Here is a 15827-nt window from a genome sequence, read left to right on the forward strand (position 1 = left end):
CTTTTTCTTTTTCTTTTTCTTTTTCTTTTTCTTTTTCTTTTTCTTTTTCTTTTTCTTTTTTCTTCTTTTTCTCCTTTTTCTCCTTTTTCTCCTTCTTTTTCTTCTTTTTCTCCTTTTTCTTTTATTTTTCTTATTTTTCTTCTTTTTCTTGTTTTTCTTTTACTTTTTCTTATTTTTCTCCTTTTTCTTCTTTTTCTCCTTTTCCTTTCCCTTTCCCTTTCTTGTTCTTTTTCTTGGCTTCCTCCTCCACAGCTCCACAACAGTCCATTACACCCAGCATATGCTCCCAGTTCACGTGTGAGGGCAGAAATCTTTTCCCACAGAGAAGCTCCTGCTGTTCTCAGGATCTGATCCACCCAAAACTCCTCCTCTCTTTGCAGATAGGGCCGAATGCCAAGGAGCTGTTCAGGCTCGTGGAGGATTTCATTGATGTCATCGGCTTCCGCATGAAAGATTTCCGGGATTCCTACCAAGTCACAGACAATCTGGGTGAGTTCTGGCACTCCCCACATCAGGGAGAGACCCCCAAAAGCTTTTAATTACTGTGCAATGTGGACAACCTGGGCTGTGGGGATGGGGAGGAAGGAGGGGAGGCAGCAGGTGGTGGGACATTAAAAGGTCTGGGAGAAGACATGGGCAGGCATAAATACAGGGTGGCTTTTCTCCAGAGAAGTTGGGATTTCATGAGGAAGAAAAGATATCCACAGAGAGATCTGAGAGATACCTACCAAATGGAGAACAGATGATGAACTGGGAAGAATTAGACTCTTCCTTTTATTTTTGAGCACAAGAACAGCCCAGCAGCCAATGGAGGCGGCGAGCAAACAGCAGGCAGTGTTTGACTGATGCTGTGTGCACAAACGCAGCGTGGAACATGTTGCCAGAGGAGGTTGCAGAAGCCAAGAAGTACAGATGGGTTCATGATGGGATTAGGGAAGTGCACAGAAGAGAGGTCCATTGGTGGCTGTTGAAGTTGATGATCTGGATGCAGCCAGGAGCTGAGGAAATCCTGCTGATTGCTGGGAGGACAAACCAAGAGATGTCTTGTTCTTTCTCACCCTTCTTATCAGCTGCTGCTGGCCACTCCTGGAGCTAAGGTGCTGGAGCAGACTGTCCTCTGGCAGATTTAATGCAGGCAGGACCCTTTCAGCACAGCACAAGCCCTTGTGTCTTCTTTCATGAACAGACATTTCCTCAAGAGAGCCTCACTCCTGTGGCTCCCAAGATCCAATCTCTCTGATTTCCCACTAATGCTCCCCATGTTTTCTGGAGCAAATGTGGAATTTACTGAAACTGGTTTCACTAACTGGTTTTATTTCTCGCTTCTCCCCAGTCCTTGGCATTCACAAACTGCCTGCAAACGCAGCAACAGACATCACCTTCCCCATGAAAGGCTGGAGGGGAATGGTGGACTGGGCCAAGAACTCAGAGGACAAGGTCACTGTCTCCAAGAGCATCCTCTCTTCAGGGCTCTCAGGTAGGCAGCACAGCCAACACAACTTTTTCCCTTCATTTTCTAAGAATGTTTCCTTCTGTTTGCCTGGACTTCAAATCCTCTTCCAGATCAGCTGGATTTGCTCACAAATGTTTGGGCATCAAACAGCACTGATGAGTGCAAATAAGGCTTTTAAATATGGCCTGGCTAAGAGTTCAAACTAAACTCCTCACAAAAGTTGAGGGGCACGTTCAGTACCTGGGTGTGGATGCTTATCTTTCCCTAAAGAATCAGGAAAAGTTGGCAAACAATGCTTTAGGTGCCCTCCAAGCCTGGATTCAGACTTGATGGAGGCATCTGAGGGTGAATAACTGGGAGTCAGCAGCTCAGGCTGAGCAGCTGATGGCTCCAAGTCTGCTGCTTGGACAAGCTTTGATAGATCTGGGGATTTATGGCCCTTGTGTGAAATTTCCTGCCCCCAGAAATGAAATTCAGAGGCATTTATCACTGAGGCTCCACATGAGGGCATGGAGGTGATGCATCAACCATGCTGGCCTCACTGCCAGATCTGGAAAAACACCTGGAGGTTTCTGGGATGGTCTAATGGATGAGAATCCCCGGAACCAACACTCTCAGGGGGCTCATCTTTTGGCAGAGAACATTTGGCAGGATTGAGCCCTGAGTTCCTAAAAGCAGGACCCTGAATGGGGCTGGTTGCTGGTAGATGATGGGATTTGCTTTTGTCACTCGTGGCTTTGAGAGCTGCTGGCTCCCCTTTCCTTGGGACAGAGGCTGGAGACTGAGTTGTTGCTACAAAAGACCTTTGGCCTCGAGTTGACACACCAGGACCTTTTATCATGGGCCTCCCTGCCAGGGATGGCATCAGCCATCACTTCAGCTTGGGAAATCTGAGGCCAGGAACAGTTAAGTGCCACCCCCAAGGGTAAACAGTGAGTCACTGGCAGAGCAAGGACCATGTCAAGCTCTCCTTGTGCTTTGTTGTGGCTTGCAGACAGCGTGAGCTCCCTGGGAGAAGCTGGAGCACGTTGGGAGCGTTATCCCTGCTTGTCTGGTGGTGCCTTCACCTTTCGAAATCTTTAATCACTTGTTGGAAAAATTGTTGGACCAGAGCGAGACAGAGCTGATCCTGCTCTGAGGCTGAGGGATGTCCCAAAAGTATCCAGCTCCCCCTGGAGCTGTTTTCTAGATATCTGTTGGAAGCATCCTCACACAGATCTGCGCCAGGGCCCCGAGCTGTAGTGACTGAGCAAACAAAACATGACATCCTCCCCGAGGAAACAACTTCCATTCAGTGCTCACCTCTCCAGGGTTTCCTGAGGACCACCCAGGGCTCGTCTGCCTCTCTTTCATTCAGTGTCTTGTGCCAGTGGTGTAGTTTTTGAGAGGTTACTCAGTTACTCCAGCAGAAATCCACCTCCATTAGTTTTGATCCTCACTTTTCTCTGGGAACAGGAGTAACTTTCCTGAACAAAGCGTATTGAAGACAGGAAGCTTCGTGAGACCAAATCCAAACCCCCTCACTGCTGGGAGCTGACTTTGAACAGTTGATTTCGATGGGCCAACACTGATTTATGCAGCTGGGTGACAAAATTGCTCTGCAAGGCTGTCTGTCAGTCTCTCCCTGTTATGTGCTCACCAGCTATCCCAATTTGACGATGAGGAAGACGGACATGCAGAGCTGTGCCTGTCCTGCAGTGATGGAGCAGACACACTGTCAGCTCAAGCTCAGTATGAGATACCAGAGAAGCCCCACCTGGTGCTTTCCCAGGCTTCTTCAGCCTTGCTTTCCACCCAGCCCCTTGCTTTTGCTCCCCCCATGAAAATCCAGCCCTAGGGCTGCCTCTGCCGCTCCTGGTTTATCAGGGGAAGTTCTGGGTTTTTGCAGCTGGGCTCCATGAGGTAGTGGAGGAGGAAGAATAGGAGGAGAAGGAGGTCAAGTGACATGCCCAGAGGTCACACAGATGATTCAGAGGCTCATCTGGATCTGCTGCAGCCCCCAGAGGCAGCACATGAGTTTTGGGGTCAGAGCAGGCGCACTGGGACCTCTCCCCTTCCCGCTGGCCTTGTCGGCCCCGGCACAGCTCTTCTCTCTGATGGCCTGATAGCTGTGGACGGCTCCAAAGGCCTCGAGGTGGCTGCAAGAGACCTTTCCCCCCCTGCAGATTTGTCTGCTGTGGTGCTGTCAGAGGAATTTGGGGGTTTCTGAATGGGGTGGCATCATTTTTGGAGGGGTGAGCCTTGGTGAGGGCAGAAATCTGGGATGCTGGGTCACCCCAAAGGTGCTGAGCCCTCCTTGTAGTGTCAGCAGCCGCTGCATCCCACTGCAGTGATGTTGACATTGTCCATGCCCCAAAAGAGAGCCCTCCACCACTGGCCACTCTCCTCCAGAGCCCAAATCCTGCCCCTGGGTGTCCCATGGGGACAGCTGCCACCCTGATTGTCTCAGTGCTATTGTCTCCTTCCCCCTCCTCTGCTGTCCTGCAGTGTCAGACGACTCCTCCGTCTTCGTGGTTGGGACCGTGCTGTACCGGAACGTGGGCAACATCCTCTCCCTGCAGAGGTAAGAGGGGCTGCCTGGATGGGGAGCAGCTGGGGAATCACCAGGATGATCCCTCTGGCTGCAGAGCACTGGTGCAGGGAAAAGTAGAGCTCACTGGGTGCGACAAGACAGTTTCTGACCTGCAGTGGGAATATTTTGACCCCCATGTTCAGGTGGGGCCAGGCTCATGCATCCCGTGCCGGAGGTGCAGGAATGTTTTCCCCATCCATGTGCAGACACGAGGGGAGGAAGCTCAGTGCTGCTGTCCCTTACTTCCCTGCCTCCCAGGAATGGAACCCCACCCTGCCCTCCTGGTCAGGAGGGATTTTGGCGGCCCTGACAGATGGGGATGCTCAGCTGCCCCGATCTTCCCGAGCTGCCGGAGAGCTGCCAGCCACACTGAGCCCTGGAGAGCGGCACGGCAGAAGACAGGCTCGGGGAGGAGAGAGGGGAGCAGAGCACGCCTGGCTGCACATGTCTGCCGTGTTCCCAGCGCTGCAAACTGCCTCGGGCACCAAAGCTTTTGTGTTCAGCGCTCCCTTCCCTTTCCTTCGCTCCTCTCCCATTTCCTCTCTATTTTTTATTTTTTTCCTCCCCAAGACTGGTACTGAGGCAGTAAATTAAGCATCCTAAGGCACCTTCTAAATCTGTTCTGCACTGATTAGCGTGAGCCCATTTACCATAAACACCAGGGCATCTCTCCTCACCGATAATCATTTAAATACCTCCAGATTTAGCACTGGCAATGGCAAAAGAGCTCCAAGTGAGTGCAGAGAGGAATTAGCAAGTCAGCCAACTGTATTCTGTAATATCTTCCATTACAGCAGTGGGAATTAGATCAGAAGGGCAATAAACATCATTGGCTCAAATGATCCAGTGGTATTTCAGCTTCCTCTGGCCAAGCAGGGAATGAGCTCTGATAACCAGCAGCTGCGGCAGCCACAGCCTCCGAGCAGCGTTCCCACAGGAGAGCTGATTTAAGATGTTCCTTAATTAAAGGACAGTCCCTCTTTAAAAAAAAATCTCGAGTCTTGAACCACCTGTGGAGAGTCAAAGAAAAAAAAAAATGAAAAAATTAATGAAAGCAGCAGCAGCAGTAAAACAGCTCTTACTTCAGTGCCGTGCAAATGGACACAGCACTAAAGAGGAGAACGTTGTGAAATAACCAGGTAGCTGGCTATGGGTAAAAAATATTTCTGACCACTGAGGAGAGCAGCTATTCCTGGGTACACATAAGAAATACAGACCCACACCCTGGATTGGACAGCTCTGATTCAATGCAGAGTGATTCTTCCAAGAAGGGGGAAAAAAAAAAGTAGATTTAACTCAGCAAACTGCACCAGCTGAGCTGTTCCTAATTGTCCCAATTTACCTCCCCCAAGCAGCAATTCTGTCTCTGAGTCACACATTTCTCTGTCCCCTCGGATCCAGAGAGCCCAGCGGATCTTGGCAGCTGTGACAGTTGGGATGGGCTGCACACAAAACCTGATTTTCCATGCCAGGGAGGTGATGGAGGCGCTCGGTCCCAGCGGGGTTGTGCTGCAGAGGACACAGCACAGAGCCGCCAGCCTGGCTCTCCCCGTGTACCCCGTGGTCACAGCTCTCTGCACACCCTCTCTGGCCACTCAGGAGCCCTCTGAGCTCCTCTGGACTCCTGCTCGAGCCAGATCTCCGCGTGTTTTGTTTTATTCCCAGAAGCTGGGCTGCAACGCGGTCGCAGGAAAGCGACTCGTCTTTCTTCCTCCTGAAAGATTCCCCGTGACACCGAGTCCTTCACCACCCCCGACAAGCTGCTGCTTAATTACCTTCCCTGCCAGGAGCCTGCCTCTCTTTTTAAGGCTGAATTTGTCTGACTTTCATTTCCAGGCACTTGGTCTTTGGATGGGTGACTGAAAAGCCCCACTCGTGCAAGGAACTCCCAGACAAGCCTTCCAACAGAGAAATTTTGTTTGTTTTCCTGCACTTGGATCAATTTTGTGTCTCTGTTTTGAGCTCCCTTTGCTGTTTCTCCCTCTCAAATTTAAACTGAACCAAACAGCACAGTGGAATCCTCACAAGGAGGGCACAGCCAGAAGTTCTTTGCTTCAGAGGAAGGGATCTTAAAAATCATCCCATTCCAACCCCCCTGCCATGGGCAGGGACACCTTCCACTATCCCAGGTTGCTCCAAGCCCCATCCAAACTGGCTTTGGACAATTCCAGGGAATGGGGCAGCCACAGCTTCTCTGGGCAACCTGTACCACCAACATCTGAGCAAAGAATTTCCTCCCAACATTTAATCCAAACCTCTCCTCTTGCAGTTTAAAACCATTCCCCCTCTGTGCTATCATTATTTACACATGTAAAAAGTTGCTCTCCATTTTTTTATAAGCCCCTCTTCAACTTCTGGTTGAGCTGCGGCTTCTTGGCCACTGATCACCCTTTGAGGTCTGCAGACCGCTGGTTTCTGTGTTCCAACATCTTGCCACGCTGAAAAATCAAATTCTCTTTCTGTCTGTGGTTGCTGCATCGATTCTCACCTGCTCCCCAGCTTCCACAGGGAGGTTTTGGTGTCATCCCTGCTGCTCACGCCAATATTCAGCAGCACTGACCCAAGGACTGACCCTTACAGACACAGCCTCTAATGAAGACATGCACTGGTGGTTACCTTTCAGCAGATCCCATTTTTAGCTTCTTACAGCTGCCTACTCCCATTGATTTACTCCTTTACTTTTCCTCTGTAGGGTGATAGTTGGGCTTTGCCGCTTCATTCTTTTTTTTCTTATTGTTTAGGTTTTTTTAAAAGGAAGAAAATATATTTTTGATTTTTTTTCTTCCCCTGTTAAATCAGTGTTGCTGTTCCCTCTAGTGTTGGTGGAACAGTGACTCTTTGAGCATCCACTTACACATCCAAGCATAATTCCAAATATTTTTTTGTCTTTTTTTTTTTTTTCTTTAAACACTATTTTCTTTTAGCTGCTGTTAAGCAAGTATAAATCTTTCCCTCCTAATTATTTTTTTTAATAAGAAAGGTAAAATCCAGAGAGAAGACTGAAAGATTTCAGCCGTACCTGCAGATTTTGTGAAGATTTGGATAAGGAAGGATTTCATTTTTCCATGGATGCCACAAGGACTGGGAGCAGCCTGATCTGGATCCACCACTCCGCTAAGAATTCCCTCATGGCAGCAGCTTCAGCTGCTGCTTGTGAGAACCTTTAGCTTATTTAAATACCAATAAACTGCAGAAAAATGAGGAAACTCTGTTATTCACATGTTCAGTGTCCAGGGAAGTGCCTACAAAGAGGAATTCCTGCTTTCTAGGAATGGGAGTTATCTCCTCACTTATTGCCCCTCCCAAGGGCCAAATCTCCCAGGGCTGCCAGATTTATTACAATATTTGTCTGGGCACAGACATTTAGACATCTTCATGAATGGTTTGGCCTTTTTCCATTTGTTTTTGGTCCTCAGGGAATGAAGATACACACCAGTGCCTCCAGCCAGGATCGTCTGCTGCCCCATGGATAAGCAACCATGCCTCAGCCTCACTGCAGTGCAGGCTATGCCAGCCTTGGAGAGGAAAAACAGGATTTTTTTTTTGGAAAACACATGAAATCATGAAATATTCTGTGCTGGAAGGGACCTACAAGGCTTACTGTAGTCCAAATGAACCCTGTTTTCTCGTGGCAGGGACAGAAAATGAGCCCAGGAATGTTTTGTTTCTGGGATAGATACAGACTCCAGGTCCAGGTTTTTTTAGGTGTTGATGAGGTTCATAAAATGGTTTGATTTTGGAGGGATACATGTGGATTGACTGAGGGGAGCCCAGAGGGCAGAGGATGGGGTCCATCAGCAGCAAATGTCTTTGGGGGTATTTTATAATGATGGGGTTGTCCCCTTGTGCTCTGTGTACACCAAACCTTGCAGTGCCAGTGATGGTTGTCATGGGACTCCCTGCTCCACAAAAATCCCTCTAAAACCTCTCTTTCCCCTCTCCTTCCCAGGAATAGCACCGTTCTGAACTCCAAAGTCATCTCCGTGACTGTGAAGCCATTCCCCCGGTCTCTCCTCACCCCTCTGGAAATCGAATTCTCCCACCTGTACAACGTAAGTGGTTCCTGGGAACCCGCCCCATCCCACAGCTGTGTTTGCTTCTGCGGGGCAGGAATGTGGTGGTGCAAGGAAGGAGGTGGTTTTGATGGGCTCCTGACATCTTTTTGCTGGTGCAGGACCCTTCAATCTTCCCCAAAATCAAAAAACAACTTCATTTCCAGAGCAGCAGGAGGGTGACACTGCTGGCACAGGGCCATGCTTGTCCCCAGTTCACACCATTTCACTGTGGGCATCATCACACGGGAATAACTGTGCACTCATTAAAATAACTCGATGTAACAGTTGTCTTTCTTGAGGAGGGAAAGGCAGGGGGAAAGGTTGTTCCCATTAATTCTGGAATATTATTGTTGTCCTCAATGCTTTCCAAGGCAGGCAAAAATTCCCTTCAGGTTCCTCTGCTCAACCCTAAGCAGATTTATGGCATGGACATTTACATACCCCAGGGCCTGTCCCCGTGGAGATTAGATGCCCTCCTGAGGCTCTACAACATGAATATTAAGATCTGTTGTGTCTTTGGACTCTCCTGGAGGGATTTTCCAAAGCTGTCTCAGACGGCTGGGGTCAGAGGCAAACCTCCTCCAGGGGGTTTAAACACACCTGGCCCCCTCCTGCAGGGCTGTGGTTTTGTCCCACAGAAACAGAGGCTGTATTTGATCCACTTTCCAGAAGGGAGCAGCAAAAGGATTCTGTGTGAGAGGAGGGATGAGGAGGAATATCCGTAGGTTGAGTCAGGAGAGAGGCAGAGTCAAATCCCTCTGCAGTGGTCGTGATGCAGAGCAAACCAAGGCTCGGATTTTTGTGGCTTTTCCATCTCAGGGTGGCAAAAGCCATTCCAAGGATTTGAGATCCATGACAGCTCATCTGGTGTATCCCAGACACCCCATCCTTAGAGCAGTGGGAGGGGTGTTACAGGCCCCACATTCTTCATTCCAGTCCAGACACTCCACAAACAGCATGACGCTGATTTGTTTCTATTTTCCCTTTCTTGTCTCCTGGCAGGGAACCACCAACCAGACCTGCATCCTGTGGGATGAAAATGATGGGTGAGTTCTGTGGGTTTCCCTTTACTCTCACAGGTCTGTTTGCTTTTTTGGGTGAAATGATCACAGTTTTAGCAGTGATGTGTCAGTTCTTGCCTTCTTCACTCAGTATGTTCTTCGCCCTGGTGGGGAGTGCTTTCCTCCTTCACACGTGCACTGCTGCTCTCTTCTAGTGCTGTTTTGGATTTTTCCACATAAAGGATGCATGAACTGGGACTCAGGACTGTGGAATTGTTCAGATTGAGCTCAGCAAATCTGTGCTTGGCCCTCTGCAGTGCTCACCCCAAATCATGCACTGTAAGGAGAGTAACAAAAATCAGTTGCAAATATTCACCTGTGGAGGTGAAGTTTGGGTGATATGAACTTTATATTGTGCTTCTGTGACATAGAAAAATGATTTTTGCCAGAATTCCAGTGATGACTGGTTCTGTTCAGAAGGGTTTGAGTGATGTGGTTGTGGCCAGCAGGGAAAAAAAAGCAATCCCAAGTTACCATGAAGAGTTGGGACCATAAATCCCATATGGGGAATAGTTGTCAAAGGATGTGCATCTTGGAAAGGAAAAAAAAAATCCCACTCTGAAAGTGAGGTCTTAAATCCTGAGTGAACTTGACAAGGATACAAAGTGTTTGATTTAAGGGTGGTTTTACTTCACTGACTTTTGCATCTCAGTTTGAGCACCTACCTGGCTCCTCTTCTGCTTGCAGTAAGTTCCTCTCCTTGAGATCTCAGACATTTGGCACATGCCCCTGCATTTATTATCATTATTTATTATTATTACCAGCAGCATCTGAAAAATGATTCCATTCTTGTCCTTTTATGCTCCATTAAGTAGCGTATGCACAGAGAGGCAGGCAACATATTTACACTCAGCTCACTTCATGTTGGTCTGGGATTAGTTTGGCATCTCTGAGTGGATCCAAAGCAAGGCTTAGAGGGTTTCCCTGCTTGTGAAATCACACCTGTGTTGTAGCCCAGGGCAGAATTGGTCCCTCTTCTGGTGAAAATTAGCATTAGAAGATGGTTGAGACACAGGTGGACTTTTAAGAAATTATTAAAAGGGGGTTTTTATAATATTTTGTGTGTGCCAAAAAGTGTGTGGGTCAGCACAGGGGGTTGGATTGGTGGGCAGGCTCAGGAGCTGGCCTGCTCTGCTAGATGTGTTGTTTCTCCATGCTGGAATGGAATTAAAGCACTTGTACAACAACCCAGTTTTGGCAAGTAAAGGCGGGAGCTGGAACCATTGCCCCTTTTGCTCTGCTCTCCATCCCATTGCTTTTGGCTTTCCAAAAGCACAGAGAAGGTTGTGTCCAGGAGCATGGAGATGTTTCCCTGCCCTGCTCAGACCTGGATTTAATTAGCTGCAGTCTGAGCATGAAAAGAGCAAAATCCAGTTTGGACGTGGCTCAGGGAGAGGGCTGCCGTTCAGGGTGGGTACGGGAATCTGTCAGAGCTGGCACTGAGAAGAAGGCACAGAGGAAGGTTTGCCCAGTGCTGAGCAAGGACTGAGAGGTTTGGATGGCTTTTCTGAACTGGAGGCAAAGCAGTGCCCAGTTCAGCATCATCAGCTCTGCTGATCATCCTAGAGAATGGTTTGGGTTGGAAGGGATCCTAAAGATCATCTCATTCCAACTCGCTAGACCAGGTCACTCCCTGCCCTGGGAGCTCTGGCTGCTCCACACTCTTCCTCCCAGGGCTCAGCAGCTTGTTGGGCTGCCTGTTGTCCCTCTGGGAGTGCAAGATGCTGGGATTCCTTTCAGTCCTTCATCCCTGCATGCTCACAGCACCAAAGAGTGGGAGCTAAGAGCTGAGCAGGAAATTTCTTGGCACCAATTCCATGGTTCAGTTTGAAAGGATGGATTCCAACCCTCCAGCAGATTGGTTGTGCAAATGTTTCTGCCAAGCCTGCACTCTCCCCATGTTCAGGGCTTTTGGGGTGTGTGTGTGTGCACGCCTGCAAGTGTTTGAAACCAACATTTGGAATCTCGAGCAGCTGAAATGCCCCAGATCCTGATGTCAGCAGATTTTTGCTCGGACAATGTTCCAAAACTTAGAGCTGATCCGGCGAGCTCTGGCAAGGGGAGCTGCCAAGCTGTTTGTGCAATATTTTAAAAGCTGATTTGCACAACATTTTAAAGCTGATTTGCTACCACTGCTGCCTCCTGGGAAAGTCTGAAATGAAAGGCAAATTATGCAAACTCTGTTCCCCAGTCCTGACTGCTCACCTCGAACTTTAACAGCTCTCTGGAGCTGTCAGGGGGTTTGAATCATGATTTTGGGTAAATGTTTCCTGCTTGGAAGAAGAACTTTTAGGCTGCCCCCTGGACTTGTTGCCTGGTTTGTGGTAGAGGTCCTGATTGGTGACTCTGTGCCAGGAAACCCTGTGGTTCAGCCACTCTTTTGTGGTTCCCCTCTTTGCTCCCATCTTCTCCTTCCTGCCACCTCTCCCTATGAGCTGGGGCTTTTCCCACCCATCAGTCTCATAAGGTGGCTGTGCAAATGGGTGAAACTAAGGAAGTCCCATCCCTGGAAGTGTTCAGGATCAGGCTGGATGGGGCTTTGAGTAACCTGGTCAAGGGAAAAGTGTCCCTGTCTATGACAGAGGGGTTGGAATTAAATGTTCTTGAAGGTTGAACCATTCTGCAATGTTGTGAAATCCCATTTTCCAGTTCTGAACAATTTCATGGATTTACAGCTTCATTTCCCTGCCCGTTCTCCACCCTGCTGCATTCCCTGCTTGCAGCCCAAGCCAGCCTGTTGTGGTGGTGCTTGCTCAGAAGATGCTGAGACCCCTCGAGATTCCCCTTTTGCCTCTCTCCATGTTCCTGCTCCAAGGATGGGTGGCCAGGTGGAGCCTCCCCACACTCAGTCACCCAACCGAGGCTGCAGATCTTGGTGACCCAAATTCCACCTGATTCCAGTGGCCCAGCCTCTGGATTTAACCCCTTGCCTCCTGTGACTGAAGAGGTGCAGAGGCAGGAAACCTGGAGCAATCCTCCCGTGAGAGCTCCTGCCTGTTCCAGCAGCCACCTGAGCTTCCAATCCCACCCAGAGCATGCCAAAACCCTTTAAAAGGCCACTTAAAATCATGGGCTGTGAAGGGTTGGACTGTAAAATTGCAATTAGAACCAGACAATTATCTGGTGACCATGTGCTTCCTCAAAGATGGAGCTGTCGAACAGAGCACTTGGAAATAAAAAAAAAGAGGAGGAACCCTTGAGTGTTCATTCATTTGCATTTAGATGGATATTTAAGCTTGTACTATTAACAATGGATTTTTGATTTATTAATCCCAGCCCCTCTGAGTGACTGTGAGGTTCGTGGGTGGCACCTCTGCCTCTCTTTTCTCATCCCCTTGCCCCCAACTCCTCGTGTCATGAAATAAGAGGAGGGAAGATCAGGGACTAATTTCTGTTGTGTTGGGTGCTGCGAGTGTGATTAATGAGCCTAGCACGGGCTGGGTAAATTGAAAGTTGGAATCAGAGAATGATTTGGGATTCTCTGGCTCTCCTCCAAGGGTATTCATCTGGAGTAATTATTGGCTGCTTAGCCCTGATGAAGTGAAAACCCAGGCAGGATCTGGTCTCCTGCTCCCTCTTTCTCCTGCTGGGACAGGAGAGGAGTTGATAAATGCAGCCATGGATGTGTGTTTGAGTTCTTGTGCTTCACCAGAGCTGTATTTCTCACCTGCCTTGCTTGGGTGAATAACAGGAATTTCATGTGGCAATGGGAACAGGGAGACAGAGCTAAGGTTTGTTACTGGTGACAAAACCACCATCACTTCACAAATGACGTTTTAATGAGGTTGGAGTCATTTTCTTCTCCAGGTAACAAGTGACAGGACAAGAGGAAAGGGCCTCAAGGTGCACCAGTGCAGGTTTAGATTGGATTTTAGGAAAAAAATTCTTCACTGGGAAGGTGGTCAGGCTTTGGGAAAGGCTGCCCAGGGAAGTGGAGGAGTCACTGCACATGGGAGCACCCAAGAAATGTGTGGATGTGGCACTTGGGGATGAGGTTCAGTGGTGAACACAGTGGTGCTGGGTGAAGAGTTGGGCTCAATGATCTTTTCCAGCCTTAACAATTCCACCAGTGGAAGCTTAACAAGCTTCCATTCTGTGGCTGCAGAGGAAGATGTGGAGCTATTTAATGTTACAGAGCTGACCCACGGGGCTGATGAGTCTGGGTTCAGGCCATCAAAGCTGTGTTTGGGTGCTCTTTGAGCATGGGATCTGGTAAATGAGGAGGAGAGGTGTGAGATGGGAAGGGAGAGACAAGACACAAAGTATGGGATGTCTGACAAGGGCGTGGAGTGATTAAAGTGAAATAAAGTAGGTTAAGACTGGTGTTGGAACCCTGGAGACTGGGATGACCAGAGAAGTTGTGGCAGCCCTGGAAGTGTCAAAGGCCAGGTTGGGTGAAGCTTGGAGCAACCTGGGATAGAGGAAAGTGTCCCTGCCCAGGAGAGGGGGTAGGAATGAGAAAATATTTCAAGTCCCTTCCACCCCAAACCACCCTGTGATCCTATGAAGGGTCTGGAGAGGCAATGTGGGATCAGGCTGCAGCAGGTGAGCACTAATTGTCCCCTCCCTGGTGACAGCAGGGTCCAAACCAGCTGAGGGCTTTTGTTTTAGCCCCTGGTTCAGGAGAGAAAACCAAGCCATGCAGGTGTGAAATCCAACCCCAGACACACAAAGTGTGAGAGCCAGCAGGTCTGCATTTCCAGGGGAGCCCTCATCCCACAGGGAATGCCTGGCTCCATCAGGCAGCTCCTCTGTCTCATCATCATTACTGAAAACTAAACATTACAATAACCAGGCACTACAATAACAGATCGCCTTTCCAAACCTTCCAAAATATTTGCATAAAAGCTTTTCTGCTCTCGGAAGAGAAAGCGCCTCAGGAATCTGTGGTTTCAATTCAAGGACACCCTTGGCTTCCCTTGGGAAAGATCATCTGTTCCAGTAATTAAAGCCTTTCACCTACCTGACTTAGGAAATGCAAACCTCGCTGTTTAGGAAGGTGACCTGTGCGAGCAAGGTTAGGCTTGGAGAGCAGAACAAGCACTGCCTCAGCTCTGGGGTGAGGTGAAATCACTTGGAAACTCATGGTATCCTAAAATACAGCTCCCAGAAGCTGAGGACAGCCCTGCTCATGGGACTTTTTCAGACAGGAACTGCTTGAAGGGTAGGGTGTGGTTGGTCCTGGAGGTGGTCACACAGAGCTACAAACCACTGTGAGAGTTTTGAAGTGTCAGAGCAACTTTTTTTGGGGTGTTTTTGTTTGTTTGCTTTGTCTGGAACAACTCAGAGGAGCCCCCAAAATATCCTAGAAGGAGGAATTGTTCATATAATTTTTCAATGGGGTAATTGTACTCTTTGGTGTTTATGGTCCAGCCGCCCCATGGATCTTGAAGGGCAGCTGCTTTGCCTGAAATTCCCGTTTTTTGGGTGGGATAATCTGCAGAATCCACAGCTGTCTGAATTCCTGACTGCACGGGCTGTGTGATTACAGGAAGGTCCTGGCAAGGAAGCACAAGGAGCAGGATGTGGTGTGAGCTCCATGGGCTTCACACCACTTGTTGAAAGAAAGGAATTAACTTTTCTTTCCTGTGCTTTCTGGGGCTTTTTCATCATTCCAGCCTTGCTAATTCCCTTTGGAGGGCATTTACAGCTCCCTTTGTTCCTTTACTCCCCACCACCAGCAAAGTGTCACGCAGGAGTTATCTCTAACATCCCCCAGAAATCATTTTGCTCATTGCATCAATTAATCCATCTCCCAGTGCCTGTCTTTTGAAGAAAAGCTTTCTAAAATCAAGAAAGAGCTTCTCTTTTCCCCTGTCTGTCACCCAGAGCATTAATGACCCTGCTAGAGCTGTAGATCAGGCAGTCACAGCCTGTCTGTGCTGACAGGGATAAATGATTCCCCCAGACACAGACACTTCACAGGATCACAGAATGGTTTGGGTTGAAAGGACCTCAGAGATCGAGTTCCACCTCCCTGCCATGGGCAGGGACACCTTCCACTAGTCCAGGTTGCTCCAAGCCCTGTCCAACCTGGCTTTGAACAATTCCAGGGATGGGGCAGCCACAGCTTCTCTGGGCAACCTGTGCCAGGGCCTCGCCACCCTCACAGAGAAGAATTTATTCCCAATATCCAACCTAAATCCACCTTGTTTCAGCTTAAAGCCATCCCCTCTTGTCCTGGCACTCCATCCCTTGTCCAAATTCCCTCCCCAGCTCTCTTGGAGCCCCTTTAGTCACTGGAAGGGGTTTTAGGGTGTCCTTGACACTTCCTTTTATCCGCACTGAACACCCCCAGCTCTCCTGGCCTGGCTCCAGAGGAGAAGGGCTCCATCCCTGATCACCTTTGTGGTCTCCTCTAGAATCTCTCCAGCAGTTCCAGATCCTTCTGATGCTGGAGGCCTCAGAGCTGGACACAGTCCAGGAGGGGTCTCACAGGAGCACAGGTCACCTCCCTTGACCCATTGGTCTGTTAAAAACCCAAAACCCTGTGAGAAATCAGTGCACTGCTTTCCTCTTTGGACTGTTAATGACCTATTACATATTAATTTTATACAAGTTGTACTTTATATATTATATATTATATATTATCACTATATTATTTCATTATTTTATTATATATATTATATATTGTGCATTATATATTATATATTAAATATTATATATTAATTATATATAATATAATA

The 15827-nt window shown here is 48.5% G+C and overlaps 1 protein-coding gene across 10 annotated transcripts in view; it reads left to right on the forward strand.

Annotated features, from left to right (window-relative positions):
• ADGRB1 (adhesion G protein-coupled receptor B1) overlaps nucleotides 1-15827 on the forward strand; it is a 280813-nt gene that overhangs the window by 152754 nt on the left and 112232 nt on the right. For all 10 annotated transcript variants that reach the window (XM_015617986.3, XM_015617989.3, XM_015617992.2 and 7 more), the window contains 5 exons: nucleotides 381-489; nucleotides 1334-1477; nucleotides 3941-4016; nucleotides 7975-8077; nucleotides 9083-9126. In XM_015617986.3, coding sequence (XP_015473472.1) covers nucleotides 381-489; nucleotides 1334-1477; nucleotides 3941-4016; nucleotides 7975-8077; nucleotides 9083-9126 — 476 coding nt within the window. The remainder of the gene's footprint in view (nucleotides 1-380; nucleotides 490-1333; nucleotides 1478-3940; nucleotides 4017-7974; nucleotides 8078-9082; nucleotides 9127-15827) is intronic.

This window comes from Parus major, chromosome 2, assembly GCF_001522545.3.
Source record: "Parus major isolate Abel chromosome 2, Parus_major1.1, whole genome shotgun sequence".
Taxonomy (NCBI): Eukaryota; Metazoa; Chordata; class Aves; order Passeriformes; family Paridae; genus Parus; species Parus major.